The sequence below is a fragment of the Suricata suricatta genome, chromosome 12, assembly GCF_006229205.1.
Source record: "Suricata suricatta isolate VVHF042 chromosome 12, meerkat_22Aug2017_6uvM2_HiC, whole genome shotgun sequence".
Lineage (NCBI taxonomy): Eukaryota > Metazoa > Chordata > Mammalia > Carnivora > Herpestidae > Suricata > Suricata suricatta.
The window spans coordinates 45626502-45651415 of NC_043711.1; the positions used below are offsets into that span (position 1 = coordinate 45626502).

Consider the following 24914-nt stretch of genomic DNA (forward strand, 5'->3'; position numbering starts at 1 on the left):
TTAGTTAAGGGAGCCCCAGGATGTTGGTTACTGCTGCCTGAATTTAAGCTCTGTGATACATGGCTGGTAGAGATGAGAACTGCTCATGACCTGCCCTCCTAAGGCAACACCGTTATCTCTCAACTGGGAGCTGAGGAGAAAGGATCCCTGTATTCTTGACTGAATTGTCCAGACTTGACTTCCCATCAATGCTGAGTTGGAAGGGGAGGCCAGAAGGAGTGAGGTTCAAAGGTCACAGACTCTCCCTCTTTCTTACCAAGTTTTACTGTAACATGGAGAAAACCAACATGTCTGACTCCATGTTGCTTCCATTTCCCTTGCTGGTGTGACCTAAGCTTAGAAACTTCTGCTTTAGCCCTATAGGTAGCCATGTTAATCAGCAAAGAAATTTTGCCTACAGCTAAGATGTGCAAAAACTGCTTTGTACCCCAAACCTACCTTACCCAAGGGGATAAGAAAGCACATACAGAAATGACTATGCTAATCATAACATTCACAGGAATGACATGACCAGATTTCTGTACACAGAGATCAAGTGACCAAGGACAAAGAAGTTACACAACCTTCTTCACATATCTACAGACATCAGTCATCTTTGGACTCCAATCCCCTCTCAGTTCTCCCTTTTGCTAACAATATAAAAGAAGCTTTAATTTCCTGCCAAAGGGAGATGGTTCTTTAGGATGATAGTCTGCATCCCCTTGGTTTGCTGATTTTCCAAATAAAGTCACTTTCTTAACTCCAACATCTTGCCTCTAGATTATGGACTTGTTGTATAGTGAGCAAAACAAGCTTGGACTTGGTTATATTAGCAGATTTTCTTGAATAATCTGTTTCTTTATTTGCTTAGGCCCTTAGCACAATTTCCAAATATTCTAGATAGTTGCTTTAAAAATAATCTTCACCAGTTATGCCTATCTCTCTGGGGAACATTTCCTCAGAGTTCCTCTGCCACCATTTTGAAAGTAGCCACTTTTCTCTGCTAAGCTAAGCTTCTAGAATTTGGATGTCAGGCTGCTTCAAGCAGTCATTATGCTCCTGGAGTGAACCTTGGAAGGAACTGAGGAAGAGGCACTCAGAGCCTGGGTGACATACGGGAGCCCCTGAATCAGCACTATGCTTGGGATCATCTGTACTTCACGGTCAGTTAATCCAAAACATTTCCTTCTTTCCTTAGCTATTTGGGAGTTGAGTTTTTTCACATGTAACCATGAGTTGTAACTAATATCTTGAATGTCAAACCTTTAATAGTGTGTGAGTAAATGAAAAGGACTGTGGAAAGCTTTTTTTTAACCAAACTGGTATCCAGGGTCATTTTCAAGGGACCTTTTTGATAACTCATCTTAACCTAATAATTTATGGCCTCTTAATGCTTAATGAAATATAAAGGCATCATTTGTAGTGATTCTAATAAATGTTCCTCTTACTAGGGATTTTTAATATATTCTCATATGTCTGTCAATATTTGTTGACGTCCAAAGCACTAGTTCCAAGCCTCAATGTTAACTGCTAATGCTGAGTTATAATATTAATAATAGTATAGAGGTCTGACCTTAGTTATAGAAAGTTCTTATATGTCAGGTAACCTCTCTTGTCCATTAGCTTGCAGCTGACTCATTACAATATTTCTTGTAAAATACAGTTTTCCAAATATTGGAACCAATTACAAACCTCTTTAACAAAAGGGAAAATTACATATTGCTATGCTTGATGTGATGTAGAAAATCTAGGTAATCTAAGATTTCTATTTATTTGGCATGATACACCTTTGAAATACTAAAGGATGGGTCAAGTTTATTAGAACTATAGAAATATCCAGAAAATTCAGGAAGAATTTACAGGTCAAGGCTGTGAGCAATTTTATCCTACCTCTCAGGACGACATTCTTCTCTAACTTCTTCCTCTGAGATGGATGCTTGTGACAAGTGTTGGGAGCAAGAATGACCTCAGGCATTATTATAATCTTGGAACTTATCAAAACTTTGTTAAAAAGGACCTTTCTCCCGAGTGAGAACTCTACAGCACCTTGCCCAAATGTAAATTTCCATATTGGATGCCATTCGCCAATAAAGTCCCTGAAGGTTCTGCAGTTCAGTGACCTCTGTCATGTTTTAAATATCTCTAGGATCCCCAGAAGACCACAGCTAGTGAGGAGATAGAATTTTGGAATCAAGGAGGCAAAGTGTACAGCAAAATGTATAGAGACATTATAAAATTGCACTAATTCCAATTAAATGGGAGAAAGGTGATATGAATTCATGACACTCAACTGTTTTTACCATAGTGAAAGCTTTATGGCTGTCACAAAGGAAAAAGGGACGAGTACTAGAGGATAAAATGTAATGAACAGATTTGATTTATTTGTAATTGAGAGATTATTTTAAATACTTTAAGCTTCTGAGTTACCCGAAAGCAGTATCCATCTTAGAGAGCTTACTAGTACAAGTCAGCTGGAGTTTACTTTGCACTAATAATGGTCCTGCTCTTAGAACCATTATTCACAGAAATAGAAAATTAAATGTCCACTGGTTTCTGGGACTTCATAAATCATGAACTGGTGGGATCCAAATTCCACTAATTGTACTTAAGAATCTAACAGGCTTAAGTTGCAGACTTGTACTCTGATTTTATTCTGATAGTAAAATCTTATGTGAGAAGGGGTTTTCTTTCTATAGGCTTGGGGTAGATGTCATCTCCTCAGAATATGGGGGAGACTGTGGATCCTAATCAGCTGACCTACCACTTGCTAGAACGTTCGCATTTTGGGATCTCCATCTTAGCTCTGCTGGCTCAGCAGTGCATTTGATCTGATTTTACAGAGATGACTTTCAAGGAAACCGTCACCTAGACTTTATTTCAAATTACCCTGAGGGTCAATACATTCTACCACAGCCCCAAAATGCCATGTTCATAATCTGCTGTTATGATACGCAACTTGGAGAAGGTAAATGTCCTGTCAACCACAATCTCTCTTTATCATTTTAAGAAGGGCCAGTTTCCTTTATCAAAAGCAGATGAGGAATACCGGCACTCATTTGTCATTCAAGATGGAATTCTTCCATAGCTGGGAATGAATGAAAACCCAAACGGGGTACGTTTGTTTTTTTAATAGTGGCAATAAAGTCACAACTCAAGGTCAGGAAAAACTCAAATGTGGTTCCACTGGGTTGCTTATATTTTTTGGATAGGCTGGATAGACAATTTTCCAATAGGAACTTGGGCTTTTGAATACATCTTTCCCCCTAAAACGGAGACAAGGAAAAGAAACCTGACATTGTTTTCCCATTTTCTGAAATGGTAATTAGTTATTACATTACCAACGCACAGAGTTTAGTTCCAGTTTGAGGTAGGCTTTCCTTACCCACACTTTTACGCAGTCAATCCCACCTCACGTGAAGGTGTGTGGCATGTGACGGACAGGGCGTTAAATGACAGAGTGAGTGAGCGTGCGCAGAGAAGCACCAACAGGACAACCAGGCCTTTTCTTCTCACGGTCCTGGGTAAGAAATGCTAAAGGGACCAACTTGCCATTTAGGATTCAAGCCAACGGATGGGGAGATTTCTCTGCATGGCCATCTCCCAGATACCTCAAAGTCAAAGTCAAAATAGGACCCAGATGAAACTCATCTCCCTCCTGTGAAAATGGGTCATCCTTCTGTCTTTTCCATCTCTCCAAAGACCACCATCCATTCAGTAGGACGAACCATAAGAAGGTCCTATGTAGCTGTTATAGGCAATTTCAAACAGATCAGCTTTATTATCTGTTCAGATCTGAAACTTGGGTGAAATTCTTATCACCTCACTCGCCCGACTCAACTCTTACTACCAGTCAGTCATGAGGACTGGTAAATACTACTTCCTGGGGAGGTTCTGAATCCATCGTTAGGGCACCCACCATAGCCTACCTCATCAGCAACTGGCCTAGTGACTCCACTGTCCACACGGCAAGGAACTAGCGTGTCCACTTTAAAATACAAGTCTGATCATGCCACTTCCGTGCTAGAAATCAGTCAGTGGCTTCTCAATGTCCTTAACACAAAGACCAGACCATGCAACCGTGACTGACCTCTTCAATCCCATCTCACTCTATGTTCCGATCCCTCTACCCTCTTTCATTACCTCAAACATGCTTGTTCCCAACTCAGGGCCTTTGAACATATTGCTCCATCTGCTTGGTACCCTCTTCTCTCTCATTGCCAGCCAGGCCCTTGCCACTCAGCGATTCCCACTTCTCCTGTGTTCATGCCTCAGCAAAAATGCAATGCCTCAAAAGAACCGTTGGTGACCTCTCGCTGACCAGTGTGGAACCCCAGGTTACATTTATCCATGAGACTTCACCATAGATCATACTTCCAATTACTTGTTCAGGGCCCTGCAAGGCTCAAATCCCAAGGGAGCAAGGCTCTCGCTAACTTGTTCACTACCATACTGCCAGCACTAACCCAGGACCCAGTACTTAATGGGCACCAAGTAAATGTTTGCCAAAAGCACAAATCTCTCATAAATGTCAAGACTGCAATTCATAAGTCAAAGCTGCCATCTTTGCCCCATGATACACATCAGTTTTGATGTATCTTCAGTGAGGGGCGCCTGGGTGGCTCAGTCAATTAAGCACCTGTCTTTAGCTCAGGTCAGGAACTCACGGTTCATGAGTTCGAGCCCCACCTCAAGTTCTGTGCTGACAGCTCCGAGCCTGCTTTGAATTCTATGTCTCCCTCTCTCTTTGCTCCAACCCTACTTGTGCTCTCTCTCTCAAAAATAAACATTAAAAAATTTTTTGATATATCTTCAGTGATTTTTTTATTTAAGATTTTTAAAAAGGAAACAAAAGCATTCAATTAAAAAATTCAAAAGTGAAAGCCTGAACCAGAACTCTGGGCCTTTTCTGAATTATTCCCTCACATGGCTACATCTGGCAGTAGTTATGTTATAAGAGAAATAATAATAAGAAAAGCAAACATGTATTGAGGGCCACTGTGTGCCAAACCAATGGAGGAACATGAGGCCTAGATCAGGTGGGGGTTTCCCTGAGGTTCACATAGGGAGTAAACGTGGAACCAAAGTCATAAAGTCTCAAAATGCAAGACATGCTTTGGATGCTCTTAGTCCCTCAGTCTTTTGGAAAGATAACTTTTTTTTTTAAAGTTTATTTATTTACTTTGAGGGAGAAAAAGAGAGACAGAAAGCAGCAGACAGAGAGGAGAGAATCCTAAGCAGGCTCTGCACTGTCAGCATGGAGCCTGAGGCTGGGTTTGAACTCATGAACTGGGCAATCATGACCTGCACTGAATCAAAAGTCAGACCCTCAACTGACTGAGCCACCCAGGAAGACAACTTCTTGAACACAGGAACCCTTCCTCTGTATCTTGAAGAGTCAGAGAATCAACTACAGAATTCAAGAGAAAACACATTCTCAGCTTTAAGTACAATGTCTCTAAACACACACAAGTTAATTTCACCATGTTTGCAAGAGCAATGCTCTCTTGAGCAGCACCTTATTAAAAGCTTCTGTTCCTACCGGAAGAAAGAGTCTCTGAGCTGCACACGGTTTGAATAATTTCTTCCATTCCTTAGGGTTTCCAACCGAAAATGTGATGGGGTAGATTCGGTGCTCAAACTTCTTTGTATACGAGTCAGGCCACTGCCGTAACTAAAAAACAAAAAATACAAGAGGGTGATGAGGCCCCAGAGAAATGGAAAACATCTGAAGCTTCTGGATGTTCAAGTGGACACTATTCAGGCAACTTACATAGAAAATCGAACTTCACCACCACTGTTAATGCTCAATTAATGAAAGACCATGGCTAGAATTAAAAAAAAAATAACACTCAGACTTGGCAAGGGTGTTTGGAGGCTGACACATAAATAACCCAAGGGAAGTGTAAATTTGAGTAAATTTCCAAAAAGGCACTATGGAAAGTGGCAATAACCAACCTCAAAAGATAAAGGCACAAGGCTTTCAACACAACCTACTTTATAATTAAAAAGGAAAAAAAATCCCTGTGAACAAACTAAATGACCCATAAGAAGGAACTGGGAAAATTAATTAGGATAGAACTATACAATAGACTATTGTGACAGTTAAAATAAAGAAGATCTATATTTGCTGACATGGAAAAATGTTTATGATAGATCCTTAGGCATTAGAAAAAGCAAAATACAAAAGATATTTCCTAATATATTTCTGTTTTAGAGGGAAAATATATGTATAGATATTTTATACAGAAAGAAAAGTCTGGATGGATGGACACTAAATTGTTAAAAGTGGGCACCCGTGGAGGTGGTGGTGGTGGTTTCATTTTCTAAGTTTATATTTCTGTGTTCTTTGGAACTTTTGACAGTGAGTAGATATTATTTTCTTGGCATATGTTAATTTCATGATAAAATCATTTCCTTAATGGGCTTTAGTTTTCAAAGCAGTTTCATGTTTATAGAAAAACTAAGCAGGAAGCTTAGAGTTCCCAGCTACACTCCTCCCTTTCCCTTCATCCCCTCCCCCAGTTTCCTCTATTATCTACATCTTGCATTAGTGTGGTATGTTTGTTGCAATCAATGAACCAATTTCAATATGTTAGTAAGTAAAGTCCATAGTTTACCATAGGGTTCACTCATTCTAGGAATTTGGACAAATGCATAATGGCAGGTAGCCACCATGACAGAATAGTTTCAGCACCCTAAAAATCCCCTCTCCCTTCCCTCCCACTGAATTCCTACAACCATTGATTATTTTTTTTAATGTTTATTTATTTTGTAAGACAGAGAGAGTGAGAGAGAGCAGGGGAGGGGCAGAGAGAGAGGAGAGAGAAAACTCCACGCAGACGCCAGGCTGCCAGCTCAAAGTCCAACATGGGGCTCACACTCACGAACCATGAGATCGTGGCCTGAGCCAGAATCAAGAGCTGGCCGCCCAACTGACCGAGCCACTCAGGCACCCCGAGAACCATTGATTATTTTACTGTTTCTCAGTTTTGGTTTTTCCAGAACATGATATAGCTGGAATCATACAGTATATAGCCTGTTCAGATTGGCTTCTTATATAGAACTGCATACATTTAAGGTTTCTCCCTGTCTTTTTGTGGAGTGACAGCTTGTTCATTTTTTAGCGCTGAATAACATTCCACTGTATGGATATACAACAGTTTGTTTCTATATTTATCCACAGAAAGATATATTGGTCACTTCCAGTTTGGGGTGATTTACAAATAATGCTGCTATAAACATTCATGTGCAAGATTTTGGATGGACAATTTTTCAGTTCATCTAGGTAAATGCCAAAGAATGCTGCTGCTGCAGTGTGTGGTCAGTCTCTATCTAGCTAAGAAATTATCAAACTGCTCTCCAAAGGGGCCGTGCTGTCGTGTGTTCCCACGAGCAACGAGTGAGATTTTCTCCTCCTGCTATCCCCGATAGCATTTGGGGTTGTGGATTTCAGCCACTCTCACAGGCGTGTAGCGGTATCTCACTGTCTTCATCTGCAGTTCCCCAAGGACATACGGTGTTGAGCATCCTTTTGTACGCCCATCTGTCTCCCCACTGACACAACAGTTCTACTTCTAAAAATTTTCTTAGGAAAAATTCCAAACGTACATTCATATTTATTACAAGGTTGTCTGTCATAATGTTGTCTGTAACAGTGAACGTTGGAAACAACCTAAATAACAATCTGGCTAAATAAGCTCTAGGGTTCGTCTCCAGAACAGAATATGATATGGTGACTAATGACAACATTGTACAATGAGGGTTGGCAAGCCGTTGGCAGTAACCGGATCAAATCCAACCTCCTAGCAAAGCTCACAAGCCAAGAACGATCTGATATTTTTCAATAGCTAAAAAATAAAAAATAAAAACTAACGTAATATCCTGTGACATGCGAAAATGACATGAGATTTGAATTTCAGTATCCGTAAGTAAAAGTTTTATTGGAACTCCGCCACACTTAGTTATCTACATATTTCTATGGCTGCTTTGACGTTGAACATCAGAGTTTAGTAGCTTGAGACCACACAGCATGTAAAGCCTAAAAAACGCTACTGTCTGGTCTTTTACATAAGAAAGCAGCTAACCCCAGTTTTAGAAGAAATTCAATAATATAAGACTCAGTGACATAAAAAGGAATGTAGGATATGATCCCATTTCTGATGCTACATGAAAAGAAAAAGAATATAAATAAATACACAAACATTGCTCTCCCTGACCATTAATAGGATGGTTGATTCTTTTTATTTCTAATTTTATGATTTTTTAATAATGTACATATAAAACTTCTATGGTCACCTAAAAATGTTTGAAGAGGGGCTGGGTGACTCAGTTGGTTAGCGTCTGACTTCTGATTTCAGCTCAGGTCATGATCTCACGGTTCGTGAGTACAAGGCAAGTCCCATGTTGAGCTCCCTGGAGTCTGCTTGTGATTCTCTGTCTCCCTCTTTCTCTGTCCCTCCCCAGCTCGCATACACGCACACACACATGCTCTCTCTCTCTCTCAAAATAAGTAAATAAACTTTAAAAGTAAATAAATAACTCTGCAATTTTGAGATGGAGATATGGGAGGGAAATCTCAGAATGAGAAAGAGGAAGAGCGATAAAGGATTTGATGACTGATTTACGAAGGCCACTGACCAGTCAGAACTCACACCAGGCACAAGCACCCAGCGCAACCACATCAGAAGTGCCACGGGGCACAAACGCTCAGTGCAACAGTACGGACCAATCGGAACGGACACCAGGCACAAAGCCTCAGTATAATGGTGCCACAGCACCACAGCCCAGAATCAGCACTGGAAAGGGAATGGGAAGACCCCGTGGTGTGTTGGTTTCCTTGACTCCCTGATCTTTAGGACCCTACCTTCCAGAAGGCTTTATCTACCTTTGCCAATCTATGTTATTAAACTGCCATGTTCAGTCTTTCTACATTTGTTTCAATGCATGTATTTGAATCGCATACCAACTCCAGCCCTTGAAAGTTCCCGCTGACACCTATTCCCGGGGCTGAACCACCAACACACTCACCCACAAAGGATGCTGCCATCCCACTGGCCCCACCTATCACCAGAATGGAAGAGCAGTAATCCCCACTTCCATGTGGCATTTTTCCCTGACAGATGAGCCAAACTTAAGGCACATGTCTGATTCGTGAGCTGCCTGGAGAGGCAAGGAAATCAACCGGCTGCCATTTTCAGCTTCTATATTGGGAGATGACAAAAACAAAGGAAACTCCAAAATATTACATATCTACATTATATGTGGTAAATATCACCAGGCATACTGTACTCACACGTCTTAAAATTTTTTTTAATTTTTTTATGTCTGTATTTTATTTTGAGAGAGAGACACAGAGAGTGAATGGGGGAGAAGCAGAGTGAGAGGGAGACACAGACTCTGAAGATTGCTCCAGACTCTGAGCTGTCAGAACACAGCCTGACGCGGGGCTTGAACCCATGGACTGTGAGATCATGACCTAAGCTGAAGTAAGACGCTTAACCAACTAAGCCACCCAGGTGCCCCCCAATTTTTTTAAAAGTCTACTTAAATATAGTAGAATTCTCCCATAAAGCAACTCCCAGAGATGTAATGATGTCAACTGGAACTTTGTTTTGTGTTTTGCCCTAAAATCTATGGCCCTGAGCTGCACAGGAAGTTATTGCAAGAAACTGGGTATTCCCACAATGCCTCCATTTTGTACGGGACACTTCTCAGAAGGGAGACATCACTTGCCCCTCCATAGCAGCCTCTCCTGTGGCTTCACACAAGCTACCTGTTGCTGATCTACTATTTCAGGGCAAACAAAGTACCCAACCTACAGGAGATGTTCCCAAGGATCTCAGTGGAATGAAAGAATAAATAGACGATCTGAGTCAGCCTCACAAGTATGCTCTGCAATAACAGTAAGATTCATTTGCCCTTTGCTACAGATGAAGAAATTGTGACCGAGAGTTCTGTAACTTACAGAAGAGACGAGGTTTTGTAGCTAAATTAGGATGAAGCCATATGCCCTGCCTGTCTTTTCACACCGAGTATGACTTCCTTTGTTAGTTGAGCTTTGCTGGTCTAACAAAGATCCAAGGAAATGAGCCACCAAAGGGATAAAGTCATCAGAGCAATTCAAATCCTTTTTCAAATTCAATGATTTTCCCATGCAACTCAGTTCATAATCTATAATGTGCCCATTACTATGGCTTAGAGCAAATTACCCCCAAACTTCCTAGTATAAAACCGCCATCTATCACGCTCACAGATTCCACGGATCAGGTATTCGGACGAGGACAGAGGGCTGGATTATACTTGTAGCTTCGCGGCTGGAAGCTTTGAAGGCTGGAGGCTGAAACCATCTGAAATCCAGTCCACTCAAATAACCTGGCAGTGGAGACCAGCGATGGGTTGGGGACCTCAGCTCCTCTGAGTGGGTCTCTCCACATGATCCATCCATATGGGCTAGTGTGGGCTTCCTCACCACATGCTGGCCAGGTTCCCGGGGCAGCCAACCCAAGAAAGGGTGAGGGAGAAGCTTTCTCCTTTCCGTGCCCTCACCTCAAATGTTACCTGAACATTACATGTAGCATACTCCTTTTTATACATACATACGTACGACATATGTAGATGCATATGCATTAGCTATTCCCTTATAATAAATCATCCCCAAAACTTAGTAGCTCAGAACCACAAAAAATTATTCTCTCATGTAGTTTCTTGAAGTCAAAACTCTGCAAGCTACCCAGCTTTGGTCTGGCTTGGGTCTGGTGAGGACGCAGTTCAATTACTGACTGGGGCAATGTCATCTGAAGGCTTGATGGGGCGGGACCTTGCATCTCCAAACTTGCTCACGTGAGTGTTACAAGAAGCATTTTTTAAAAATAATTTTTTAAAATGTTCTTTATTTATTTTTGAGAGACAGAGACAGTGAGAACAGGGGAGGGTCAGAGAGAGAGGGAGACACAGAATCTGAAGCAGGCTCTAGGCTCTGAGCTAGCTGTCAGCACAGAGCCTCACATGGGGCTGGAACCCATGAACCGTGAGATCATGACCTGAACTGAATCTGGATGCTTAACCGACTGAGCCACCCAGGTGCCCTACATGAAGCTTTTATCCTTTATCATGTCAACCCCTACAAGGGCCGCTCTGGCATGACAGTGGCTTACCCCACAGCAAGGGATCTGAGAGGAAACTGAATGCTACCAAGACAGAAAGCACAGTGCCTTTTAAAACCTAATCTCAGAACTGACGTCATGTCGCGTCCTCTCTGTGCTGCTGGTCACAGAGGCCAACCCTGGGTCACTGAAGGAAGGAGGCACACGAGGATGCAAATAACACAAGGTGGGGCCACTTGGGGCTTCTCTGGAAAATACGATCCGCCCCACATACATAATTACACGCACATGCATCTCCCTTCATCTTTTCTAAGTTCAAGTTTATTTTGTTCTGCTCCATCTCATGTCCCAGCCTCTAGCACACAGTGTATACTCAATAAATACTTGTTAGGTGGGTATTGTGTAAAACATAACTAGAGGGGCACCTGGGTGGCTCAGTCGGTTAAGCGGCCGACTTTGGCTCAGGTCATGATCTCGCAGTTCCTGAGTTCGAGCCCCATGTCGAGCTCTATGCTGACAGCTCAGCGCCTGGGGCCTGATTTAGAGTCTGTGTCTCCTCTCTCTGCCCTTCCCATGCTCACTCTCTGTCTCTCTGTCTCTCAAAAATAAATAAACATTTAAAAAAAGTATAATCTTAAAAAAAAGGCATTGCTAGAGTTTGGCCACAGCTAGTTTTTCCTGCCTTCCTACACACTGAGTACGTCTCAGCCCCCTGCCATGGGGTGAGCCTCGTGACTGCTTCTGGACACTTACATGTGAGCAGAGAAGACTCACATCACTGTCAAGCTGAGGGAGTGAAACACATAGTCATGATGAACCACTTGTCTCTCTCTTTCCTGTGTGGCATCCCAAGAACTTTAGAGGCCAAGTGTCCCAGCAGGTGCAACTCAAAGCATGAATAGTTTTGGGGCACCTGGCTGGCTCAGTCGGAGGAACGTGTGACTCTTGACCTCAGGGTTGTGAGTTCGAGCCCCACGTTGGGTGTAGAGATTACTAAAAAAGAATACATAAACTTAAAAATAAAAAAGAGCATGAACCGTCTTTGTCATCTTCGGTGCCAGACCCAAGTGCCTGTGTGAGACATGTAGCAGGCATGGGGAAAATCTCTGAGCTTTTTGGGAGGTGTTTCAGCAGCTTGACCTAGCCTCTCCTGATTCCAGAAACCTTAGCTCTTTGATCAATGCTACTAGCTTCAAGTTACAGACAGGGGGGCTGAAGCTGTAAAAGGCCTCCAGGCTTGCAGGAGATCAAGCAGCAGGTGCACAGTGGAGCTGAGGTTTGCATTTGAGTCTTCTGCCTACTAGTTCAGGATGGAGTATGGTACAATGGTTAAGCTCACAGAGGTTCAAGTCTGTGACCTTGAACAGACACCTTATGAGCAAATCACTAAAACTCTCAAAGCCTCCATGATCTGATTGCCAAACAGTGCTACCTTCTCTCAAGGGTTAAAGAAGAGTACATCACACATCAGAAGTCCTTGATAAATGATAATGACCATCACCACCGTCACCATCTCCTTTCCCGACAGCTTCAGAGCAGCAAACCATGTCTGTTCCATCCCTTCCCTTTCCTTTGACTCAGATCTTTTCCAAGGCAGTTTCCGATAAATTTCAAAGCTTCAAGACTATTTGTTCTTTGGCGTCCCTTGGTGAGGATGTCAAGGTGATATTTTTCTTTAGGAAACATAACACGTTTGCTAGCTGTTATTAGCCTTTCTCTGCTCGACATGCTTCTTTGGCATTTCTCATTAGTGCGGCCAGCCTGGCGACAGGAGTCTGCCCTGCTGACCCAAGTCAGGAGACACAGCAAAACAGGGTCTCATTCTACCAGCACTCAGGGCCTTACCACAAGAAGAAACATCCAAGACAAAGCAAAGTTTGGTCTGCAAAGTCACACATGTACCTAGAGTGAGAAGAAGAGGGAGTTGCAAAGCTCTCCTCGTGTGCTGGTAAAAAATCTTTACTTATTCCTCTGTATAGGAAGAGTCAAATAAACAAGGATCCGTATATATAACAAGATCCTGTGCAGTCACCAGAAAAGATGAGGTAAGAATGTTTGACCTGGAATGATGCTGACAATATGGTTTTAGGGGAGAAAAAAGCAAATTCCAGAGCAACACATAGAAAATAACCTTGATTTTGAAAAAGAAATACACTTTCATCTAGGCACATACACTTGTATGTGTTAAACACATACATTTTTTTTTTGGTGCAAAAAAGTGATTTTATTAAAGCACAGGGAACGGACCCATGGGCAGCTCCCCAAACATGCAGATGTTTATATATTCAAATACACATGTATACACCATATACAGACAGTCACACAGGCACACACACATCTGCACATGAAAAAATATGGAAGAATAACTAAAAATCGTTAACTCTGATAGTTTTCCTGTGTGAGACTGAGGGTAGAAAGGACTCCTACCTTTTAATTCATAACATCTATATTATTTGAATTTATTTTAATGAACATCTATTACTCATCATTCAAAAAACATATATAGATTTTTTAAAAAGCTACCTGTCCCCCAAATGAGAACAGGGTTAATCACACCAGAGGCCCAAGTCCTGGGCCAAGGGCTTCAAGGACATCATCTCGAACCTTGATAGAGTCTCTGTAAAGCAGGTGTAATCATCCCTGCATGTTATAAATGAGAACAGTAAGTAAGGGTCAGAGTCAAGAGTTTATGGCCACACAGCTGAGCTCACAGCAAAAATATATTAGCGACCAGTATATGCATTTCCCAAAAAGCAGTGTGTCTGCACTCAGTAATATGGTGCCGCCATTTCCACACATTCACCTGCTTATCAAACTCGGGCTTCAGAGAGTCTTCCGTGAAGATGTGGAACTGCATCTTCCTGTGGCTAAAGAGTACAGCTGATTTGAGCATGACCAGTGTCTCCTCCAGTCGGTTGCCACAGGCCACCACAGCCAAGTGGATCCAGAGCTCTCGAGGCAGCACGGCCTGGAAACTTCTAAGGTCTCCAGGCCTCCTAGGAAGAAGAAAAACAAGTTACAACTATTACTAAACTCCTAAAAAAAAAAAAAAAAAAACCCAGCTAGTGATCATTGGAACATTTCAAAACATGAACAGGCACAATCTGTTATATTTTATAAAGTGATAAGCATTTTGACAATTCTTCCTGCTTAGAGAAAAATGCCATTTATTCCCATATTTATCCTGGCAATGGCAGGATGAGTCACTGTTTGGCCTGCCTTAGGTGTCTGAGACTTTTTCTGCCCCACTCAGCTGTCGAGTGCCTGCTGGCTGCCGAATGGCCCATGTTTGGAAATAGCATTGCTAAGCTTCAACAGCTGACGCAGGGGTTGTGTGCTCACACTCATACAGGCCACGCAAATTAGATTTGAATGCAACATGAACGGGACGAGGGTGGGTCGTGGCTTTCCCATGTGAAACAAGCAACATGATACTTTCGTCATCTGGATGGTTTTAGGTTGCGGTGGAATGCATGACCACCGCACCCAAGGAGAATCAGGCGAGTCCGGGAGGTGAGCACAGAAAAGAACATATGTGCTTCCATAATATCTTCGGAGAGTCCTGAAGAAACAGGTGTTAATCCTAACTGTGTCATTCAAGATGGCTGAGGTGGTACATTTGAAATTCAGCCTCCAGCATGTAAGGCATATTAATGAGAAACAGGCAGGAGAGGTGGCAGGTTGAGCTGAAAATTACCAAGGTACCAGATACTGAGTCAACAGCTGAGAGGGGAATAGGGTCCAAGAGTCCAGAATCATCATCCAGCTATTTCCTTGTAATAAAAGATTTGTTCCAGACAAGGAGACGCAGCCAAGCCTCAAACACACCACTGAGAGACATTTGCAGGCAAGTTGGAAGGAGTTGGCCTGGAAAAGGTACCCTGAGACAAATGAAACTAATTTACTTGCACAAAAGAGTTGGAGGCCAGGGAAAGTTGGACGAGGATTGCTACCTTCCTTCCAAAACCTTCGAGTCCAATCAGAGCACTGCTCCATTATCCACTGCTGAGTTGAATAATGGCGGTCTTGCTCCAGATTTCTTTTCATCAGGAGGAGAGGTGAAGAGGTGGGTGGAGCACTTCGGACAGCTCTCCGATTTGGTTCCTTAAGAGCATGCTTAGCGGACACTCAACTAAGCTCAGATGCCCAGAGATACTCAGATTCCACTGATTTCCAGGGTCACCAAAAGATACTAGAGATGTCCTAACTATCTCCCAATGTTGTCCTCTTCTCTTCATCCTCTTGCTGTGACCTGATGAGGCCACCATCTTCTCTCACTTCGATCACTCTGACTGCTCCCTTGAAGGTCCACCTGCCTTCAATCTCATCCTTAACTCCCACCCTCTGATTTCTTCTTGTTGGCACGAGAGTGATGTTCTTTTAAAACGCATTTAGGATTGCGTAATTCTTTTGATTACAATAAGGTAAGGGCTCCTGACTGCCCTCAAGATTGAGTCCAAACTGATGATTGTGGCTCCTATTTACATATATCTCTAGCAACTGCCTCCAGCACCCCCGGCTTCGGTGGACAACCATTCACAACTGTAGCCACAGTCACATATTCATACTTTCCATGCATTTTCAGTTCTGGTCAGCAGACTGCTGGGTTGTCTCCAGGTCTTGACACATGTATTCTCTCTGTCTCTCTTTCTCTGCATGTGTTCTCTCCTCTGTTCTTTTTCTTCCTCACTTCAGACCATTTATTAACCAACAAGTCTATATGGAGTACCTACTATGCGCCAGGCACTGTTTTTGGTACCAGGAAGACAGCAGTGAACAAAACAGACCAAGATGCCTGGCCCTTGCAGAAATTACACTGTCAGGGAGGTAGGGGAAACACAAAGAAGGAAGTAGCAACTGAAGCAAAAGGTAACTAAAGAGCTTACATAGAAAGTTCTCTGGTGAGGAGGGCTACGAAGGAGGTATACCCTTGAACAGGGAAGGATACAGGAGTGGCTGATGGGCTGGTAGATATTTTCACGCAGTGCAAAGTTGGGAAAGTCCTCACTAAGATGGTGAAATCTGATGACAACCTGAAGGAGGTGAGGAAGTGCGTCATGAACATTTCTGGGTGAGGAGCATTCCAGGCAGAAGAGACATTGAGAGCAAAAGTACTAAATCAGGACAATGCCTGGCAAAGTCAAGGACCCCTGCCATAAGGACTCAGATGTCTTCCCTTCCTCAGCTCTGTGGGTGAGTTTTCATACCTACTATTAAAGCCACCTCCCAATTAACTTAGGTGAAAGGCTGTGTCACAGATAACGCTAACATCACGTTAGCATTTGTAATCAATTACAAATCATGCAAAAGACTGACCAAAACGTGCCACCGAAGAGATTTAATGCAAACTCTTTTGCTTGAAATCATGCTTAATGTTTAGGAGCACAGGTATTATCCAAAGGTCTGAAAGCAGTCAATGCAATAGTATAACTATCTTAAATATGAACTACTGCCCCATTCCAAATAACTCTGTCCAGTTTAGCTTTACATATCGGGCTTCTACATGAAAAAAGGCTTTAACATTAGTAATCAGGGAAATACAAATTTAAACAATAAAGGGATTCCATTTGATGTTCAGATTGGCAAAAATTAAGGATTAAAATAAACGTTGGATCATCCAAGCTTCAGAGTGGATGTGTGGGTAGGGGACAGCTCAGAAATAGCCAGGGGCAGTGTAAGTTGACACAAACATTTTGTTCTTTTTTTTTTTTTTTTTTTTTTACCCAAACATTTTGGACAGCCCTTTGGGAATGTCTAGGAGGAATGAAGAGGCACAAACACCCTCCAGTGCTCTAGTTCTACACCTACATATATAACCTAAAGAAATTCTTGCACAACGCCCATTCAAGAATGTTCAAAGCAGCCCTGTTTATAATAGTAAAGAACTAAAAGTAACACTGCTGTCCAAGCCAAGGAGAATCACGAATATATGTAATATGTTTAAGAGGAATACTACATAGCAGTAAAAATGAACAAACCAAGTTATCACGTATCAGCATAAGATCAAAGAGGAAAAAAGTAACCAGCAAGAGAATAATACCGTAGATGCAGCTTAAAAGCAAGCAAAACAGCACCCTTTGTTGTTCACAGACTTGTATGGTAAAAGAAAACATACGCAAGGGGGATAAATAGCAAATGCAGGAGAGTGGTTTTCTCTGAAGATTTACATTTTTATTTTTCTTAAGTTTATTTACTCATTGAGAGAGAGAGCGAGCGAGAGAGAACAAGAGAGCAGGGGAGGGGCAGAGAGGGAGAGAGAGAATGTCTCGCAGGCTCCAGGTGTCAGCACAAAGCCCAACACGGGGCTCGATCTCATGATGACCTGAGCCAGTATCAAGAGTCAGATGCTCTGAAGACTGAGCCACCCAAGCATCCCTAAAATTTTTTTAAAGTACACAAAGCTTGTGCTCCTCTGCAGCATACAGGCTACCCTCCAGACTTCCCTGGTTGGGGACCGTGCAATATAAAAAGCAGGGGCTGGGGACTGCAATCTTTCTCGGTGTCTGGTGACAGGTATTAAAAAAGAAAAATAAAGGCCTCTCTTGGTGGCAGTTCAAGTATCAGTGGTTGGGATTTAACGAGACCTTTGCTGCCCCCACTCTCTTACCTCTCACATTACAGGCTTCAGGTAGTAAGCATTTGTGTCACGTGATCACAATGAATAGGCAAGTTTAAGCGCACCAAAATGGTGTGCCTTTCACCAACTCCTACCAATTGCACACTCAGCACGTCTCAGATGTCACTTGAGACTTTTTAAGGATCAGTCTACGAACCTAAAACTCCTTAACCCCTTGAATGACAGAGTTTGGGCAGGAATGGGTGATAGGGAACTAGAATGCTATTCTGACAGATGGCTAACTCTGTTCTTATTTACACTTTATAAAAGGGGACTGGAGTAGACACTTGCTGTCCAGGATTTTGAGGAACTTCCAGCTAAGGCTAGGACTGATGGTACCCATCTTGGCCACCACACTGGTAGAACATGAATGGGAATCAACACAGTAGAAAGCAGAGCCGAAAGGTGGGGAGGGGGCACATGTCTGCTGGCATTACTTGAACATCTGGATCCAGGTGCACTGGACCGTAACTGGAGACAGTTTGATTCTCAAGCCAATATATTTCCTTTTACTAAAACCACATGGAAACAAACTTATGGTGTAGCAATCACAAAAGAGTCTTAAAGTGGGGCTTAACAATGTTTCCAATCCCCTTTGACCAGCTCCGCCTCTCTCATATTCTCACCTTGAGTCAGCCTTTGAAATGCTCAGGGAATCCATTCCTTCCTTGTGGCTCAGTGCTAGGGCCCTGATCTAAAGGCTCATCTTTCTCACAGTTTTACAGCCGGAAGAGACACCAATTAGCGTCTAGCACAGGGGATTCCCTACCCAGCTGCACACCAGAGTCATCCTAGGTGCTTGCTAATATGCAAAGCTCCACACCACAGAGATTCTAAATCCATGGGTCTCAGGGGAGATCCTGGAGTCTGCTGATTAACACACTTGTACCACAATCATCCAACGTTCAGCTACAGCCAGGAACTAATGATCTGAGCTGACCTCTCACCTCCCCTTTTTCTCCCTAACTCTCCCCCCATGCCCTCAGGAAAATCAACCCTGTGTTCAGCCTTTTCGCAGGGAGTTCTCTTCACATCTTGCCTTAATGAAAACAGGGCCACCTTGTGAGGATGCCACCTCCCCAGGAGACCCCCAAGTGGAGGCTGCTCTTCCTCTCCTGCCCTGGGAGCCCCCAGGGCAGTAAGTGGGCTGGTGTCCTCCTTGTTCCTCACTGCCACACCTAGACATGGAACGTGTCTTCAGAGTGACGTCTGTGGATGAACACTCTACTACCTTCTCTTTGTTGCTGTCAGCTCCCTGCTTCCCAAGACTGTTCTTAACTCAGTGAAGAGCTTAGCTCCCCACTCACAGAATCCCTCCCCTCGCCGATCCTGGCCGGCGTTCTTGAGGACTTCACCCACTGTTTAAAAGATGCTCCCAGCCTCCTGACTCTTCTGTTTTGAGACCTCTGCTCTCACCACCTTTCCTTCTTTCTACCTGAGACACCCAGTGCTGTGCTCACATCCTGGACCTTTACACAAACTGTGTCCTCAGCTTGGAAGATTTTTCCCTTTGCACAGACACTTCCTTCTCTTTTAAACAGCGGGATGAGCTTCCCTGACTACCTCATCAAAGGAGCACCCTTCCTTTTATTCTGTCACAGTCTTTGCTTAGTTTCTTCCAAACTCTTACCTCAGCTGGTGTTTACAAATTCTTTCCTTGTAATTTATGGCAAGGGCAAAACATTATATACCATCAATATAAGGCAATGTAAGTAAACGAAATCTCTATCTTTAAAAAAGGAATAGAGGCACCTGGGTGGCTCAGTCAGTTAAGTGTCCAACTTCAGCTCAGGTCATGATCTCATGGTTCATGGGTTCAAGCCCTGCATCGGGCTCTGTGGTGACAGCTCAGATATTGGAGCCTGCTTCAGATTCTGTGTGTCCCTCTCTCTCTGCCTCTCCCCCACTTGTGCTCTGTCTCTCTCAAAAATAAATTAACATTAAAAAAATTTTAAAGATCAGAATTAAATACATACATAATGTACACTTTCAATTACAAATATTAAATATATGTGTTGAAGACTGAGGTTGGTAAATGGAAAAAATCTTGCCCTCTATGACTTCTCTTTGCATGTTATATCCTGATTTTTATTCCACTGAATACATATTTTTACAGCTATACTAATACAGGTAATTTTTTTTTGCTTTTTTCTATTTTGTGTTTCTCATCTGATTTTTATTTTTCTTCTCACTTTCTAAGTCTTCAGAACCATCATTTTCATTGTCTCTCTACTATTCCATCCAACCAAAACACCATAGCTTATCAGCATTTCCCTTTTGTTGGGTGTTTCCAACCGTTCTGTCATATTAAAAAAATAAATAAAGTCTGACACTAAACATGTATGTGCCAACACATTGTTTTCTTCTTTTCATTATGTCCTTTGACTACATTCCCAGAAATGACATTACTGGGTTAATATTAAGCTATCATCCTATCAAGAATGTAGTAATCTTGAGAGATTCTCAAATTTACCCAGGAGTTATTAGAAAACACACCATAAGAAAAAACAAACCCCCCCAAAAAATAACAAACACGACCCCCTACACCTCTGAGTTACTGGTAAAACATAACCATGAAGCCGACTGCAGAGACACAAAGAGATGATGGGCTTGCACACGGCACCCATGCCTCCAAATTCCGCATGACCAGAGGGCGATGCGTCAGTTACCATTAAGACACCTCATCAAATAAATCACTTTGAGTCTCAGTGAGAAAGCTATTCTACTTCCGGTTCTCTTCCAACAAGGTCAATAAGAGAGTCTCAGCTTGGAGGTAACATGTCTTGAACATCTTTCTAACGTTGCCTAATCCTCCTTTCAAGTGAAAAGACAGCAGATCTGAGATACAGGACCTTCAACAGCCAAGTTAGAAACGCGTAAGGTTGTTTCATCTTCTCAGTGTCGCCTTTGATGATGACCTTCTATTTACATTACTGCCAACAATCCATGGCCGTGACAGAAAAACCTCCCCTACAATAAATAAGCTTAGAGGGTACTTAGGTGGTTCAGTCACTTAAGCGTTCAACTCTTGATTTGGCTCAGGTCATAATCTCAGCGTGGTGAGATCGAGCCTCACATTGGGCTCGGCACTGAGCATGGAGTCTGCTTAAGAGTCTCTGCCCCTCCCCCACCTCTCTCTCAAAAATTAATAAACTTAGAATGTGCAGAAATTAGAACCCTCACGTACCGCTGGTGGGACTGTAAAACAGTGCAGCCACTTGGGAAAACGGTTCCACAGTGCTGCAGAAGGCGACATGCAGACCTACCGTGTGACCTGCCATTCCAGTCCGAGGTATCTATCTACCCAAGAGAAATGAAAACAAATGTCCACACACAAACTTGTACGCAAATGTTCACAGTAGCATCATTCACAATAGCCAGAGAGTCTAACCCAAAAGCCCACCAACTGATGAACCGATAAACAGAAGATGGAAAATGATGGTCAGTTAAAGGACTGAAGTGCTGATGTACATACACTCTAGCATGGATGACCCTTAAACACAGTCAACGGTAACCCTTGTGGAAATACAGCAGACCACATATCAATGATTCTGTACATAGGAAAAGAGCACAACAGGAAAATCCATAGAGACATAAAGCACTCTGGAGGTAACCAGGGACTAGGGGAGAGGCAGATGTGGAGTGATTGCTTCATGGGTGCAGGGTTTCTTTTTTGGGTGATGAAAGTATTCAGAAATTAGATGTGGTCATGGCTGCCCAACTCTGCAAACCACCATATTGGACACCTTGGAAGGGTATTTGGATTGTATCGCAATCAAGCTATCATTAAATAAATAAATCACTGATGTTTAACGAAGATATTTTTTAATGTTTCAGGTGAGCAATGGTAGGAGAGGCGTATTATAAGAATGTTAGTTCTGATGTGGCATTGTCTGCAGTTTGGAAAATGTTCTCTCCACTGTCCTGGCTCCAAGCCCTCCCCGTGCAAACAAAAAATGATATTCAGAGAAGGCTCAGAGGGAAAAGCTGCTTCACCAGCCCCGCACTGTCCAAGACGAGGCATCTCCTTAATTGTGAAAGGTCTCAAGAGTGTGACTTAATTAAACTTCAATTTCTGGAGTGTATAAATAATGAAATATGGCACTTATGTGTAGTGCTATTTACTTTGTAGCCTATTACTGCAAAATACACTGAATTATTAAAGCAAGTAATTGGATGTACTCAGACCCTCTTTTCTGCCATCTCCTGCTCCTCTCTTACCAGCGCTTCTCCCGAACTGACAAGCTAAACCACCTCAGGTAAACCTGATGCTGTGATACAGACAGGCTGTGGAAGCTTCACAGAAAATCCCAGTTCTTTAAAATACAGTCTAGGGGCACCTGGGTGGCTCAGTTGGTTGGACGTCCAACTTCTGCTCCATGATCTCACAGTCTGTGGGTTTGAGCCCCGTGTCGGGTTCTGTGCTGACAGCTCAGAGTCTGCAGTCTGCTTTGGATTCTGTGTCTCCCTCTCTCTCTGCCCCTCTCCCACTCACATTCTGTCTCTGTCTCTCAAAAAAAAAAAAAAAATGCTAAAAAGAAAAACAATTTTTAAATACAGTCTAAAACAGTGCTTTTGGTAACTAGTTTTACTATGGAAAGAAATATAGAAATATTCTGAGGGGGAAAAAAAGGCAGAAGATGAATTTGAAAAAAAATCACATACTCTCATCTAGGGGAAGAAAAGATTCCCTCCCAAGTGGAATCCTTCCAGATGAATCCGTAGCTATTGGAACCAGCAGAAGGCCTGTAGACGAGGCCAGAGTGGCAGTTTAGAAGTGGAAACACCTTGGTTCGGACCCTGGAAGGAGAGTCTGGTGATGGGTAATCATATCCACGTTACATGTTGGCAGTGAGAGGCACTAATAGAGTTCCCTGTAAACCACAGGTCTGGGAACACGTTCGTCCCCTGACAAAAAATTTCCCTGCCGGAGCTGTGAGTTTAGCCTTCACTTAGAAACCCAGACATGACGCTGAGGACTGTGCTAACAGTTAAATCACTTTTAATGACCCATAGCTTGGAGTTAAATCAAGCACCATTAATCTTCCACAAAAGGCAGAGAAGCTGACATTTGCCTTGAAGCCATGCTATTATATGAACAGTGTCTGCACAGTGCCAAAAAACTGCTGGGGGGGGCAGTGCATAATACAATTATTTGATAAGTACACTCAATTATGAATAGCATATTTTTAGCTTGGATCATGATATCTAAAACATGGCTGTGCTCCTAAACAAAGTCTGGGTCCAATACATAGGAGATGTTCAAGCCGGAAGTTGTCAATCTTATCTATGTGTCTATATGGGTGCGTGTCTCCTTTTAGACACTATGAGACACGTACACCTGCTTTATGGTTAGTAAGTGGCAGGCGGTACAAGGATTCAAACTCAGGGAGCCGGACTTCCGAAAGCCGGAGCACGCTTTTAATCATTATGCTCGATGTGGGGCTACACAAAGTGATTTAGAAAAGGAGTCCGCTCTGGGCAAATAAACCCTTTACCTGTACTCAGGGCTTGACACTCAGCGATCCGAGCCTGGATTTTAGGTTTTCAGGATTTTAGACCCCATCCACTTTCAGTCTCCCCAGGCAGGATGCTCAATGCACACCTTTACCAACTCTGCCTTCATAATCCAGGCAGTCACCATTACCTCACTTCACCCACAAGTGCATTTATACATATTCCTTTCCCTCTAACTCTGATACTGTCTGGACTAATTCTCATTCCATTTGTTCCCCTTAGGATTGCTCCTGATACACCAGAGATTCTATTTCTCCATCTGCCTCATCTTTTCACATTAAGCTGTTATTGGGATGGTAAAATATGAACTAGCAGTGCTAGTGTGAAATAAATGGCTGGTGACATACAAGGGAAAAGAATGAGGCTTACAGATTCTGCAGATGGACACTTCTAGCCCATTTCCCAGAAAGGGACATGAAAGACCAACTTAAGGAGAGGAAAAATGGTCTAAGTAATTTCCATCCTCCTTGGCCTCAGGCCAGTAAAGGACTTTTAATTTTTATAATTTATCTACTTTAACTTATTGTATAAGTAATACAAGTAATGCAAACATTCATTATAGAAAAATTTTAAATACAGACAAGCTAAAGGGGGGGGCACCATAATTCCAATTCCATAACTGTTAACGTGTTGGTATAATGGAATAGCCTTTCAGAGTTATATTAAATATATGTGAATGCATATATATATAACTATGTAAAACATTCTCAAGGGGTACTTTTTATAACCTATTTTTTCCCTTACAAATATGAAAAAGCTTTGACAAGAAAGAGAGATTTTTATCAAAGGATCTTCTTCAAAGAGATTCTAGAAAGCCATCAAGTAGTTCACATTTCATGATCTCTTCCCAAGTACAGTGTGGTGATAAGCAGTTTGACTTTCAAAGCACATGCACCTGGCTTCAAATTCTAGGTCTGTCATTTGGCTGCCCCCCTCGTAGGCAAATGCTTTAACCACCTCTAACCCTCACTTTCCACATCTGTAAAATGGGCACGCTGATTATAGTAGACTTTTGGCTTTGGTGTTTCTTACTACCATCCATTTCCAAGAGTTTCTGAGAAGAGCACCTTAATGGTCTTTTTGGGAAACGGTTTCTCTTCTGCTCTCAGTCCATGAGGTTTGGCGGCACTGATTCATCCTTTCTCCAGGCATCGACATCAGCAATCAGATATCATGGGATCCATATCAGGTCCATAGAGGCAACTCTGGGACTCTTGCTGGCTGAAGTTTTTCCCTTAGCAGTGACTAAAGGAGGAAAAGGTACGCCCAGACCTGCTGGAATTCCCCAGTGGAGAAAACCCACGTGAGAGCGCGGCCCACACTGGAGGGAGCAGAGATGGAAGACGAGGCAAGATGGCTAGGAATCTGGGACACACCTGTAGCCTTTGCACTTTACAGGTGTTGTTTTTTAAGTTTAAGAGATTTTTATTTATTTTTGACATAGAGAGAAAGGATGTGAACAGGGGAAGGGGAGAGGGAGGGAGAGAGAGACAGAGAGAGAAAGAGAGAGGGAGAGAATCTCAAGCAGGCTCCCAGCTCAGTGCAGAGCCTGACTAGGGGCTCAAATCCACAACCCCGTGACCATGACTTGATCAGAAATCAAGAGTCGGACGCTCAAGTGACTGAGCCACCCAGGCACTCTTGCACTTGACAGTTTATGATCCAGTAAACCCCCTTTTATGACTAAGTGGTATAAGCTG

The 24914-nt window shown here is 42.7% G+C and overlaps 1 protein-coding gene across 1 annotated transcript in view; it reads right to left on the bottom strand.

The window, feature by feature from the left end:
• The window catches only part of GXYLT2 (glucoside xylosyltransferase 2), a 90343-nt gene that overhangs the window by 54322 nt on the left and 11107 nt on the right, over positions 1 to 24914 (bottom strand). The window contains exons 3-4 of the mRNA XM_029917890.1: positions 13885 to 14077; positions 5519 to 5650 (exon numbers count right to left, since the gene is read on the bottom strand). Coding sequence (XP_029773750.1) covers positions 5519 to 5650; positions 13885 to 14077 — 325 coding nt within the window. The remainder of the gene's footprint in view (positions 1 to 5518; positions 5651 to 13884; positions 14078 to 24914) is intronic.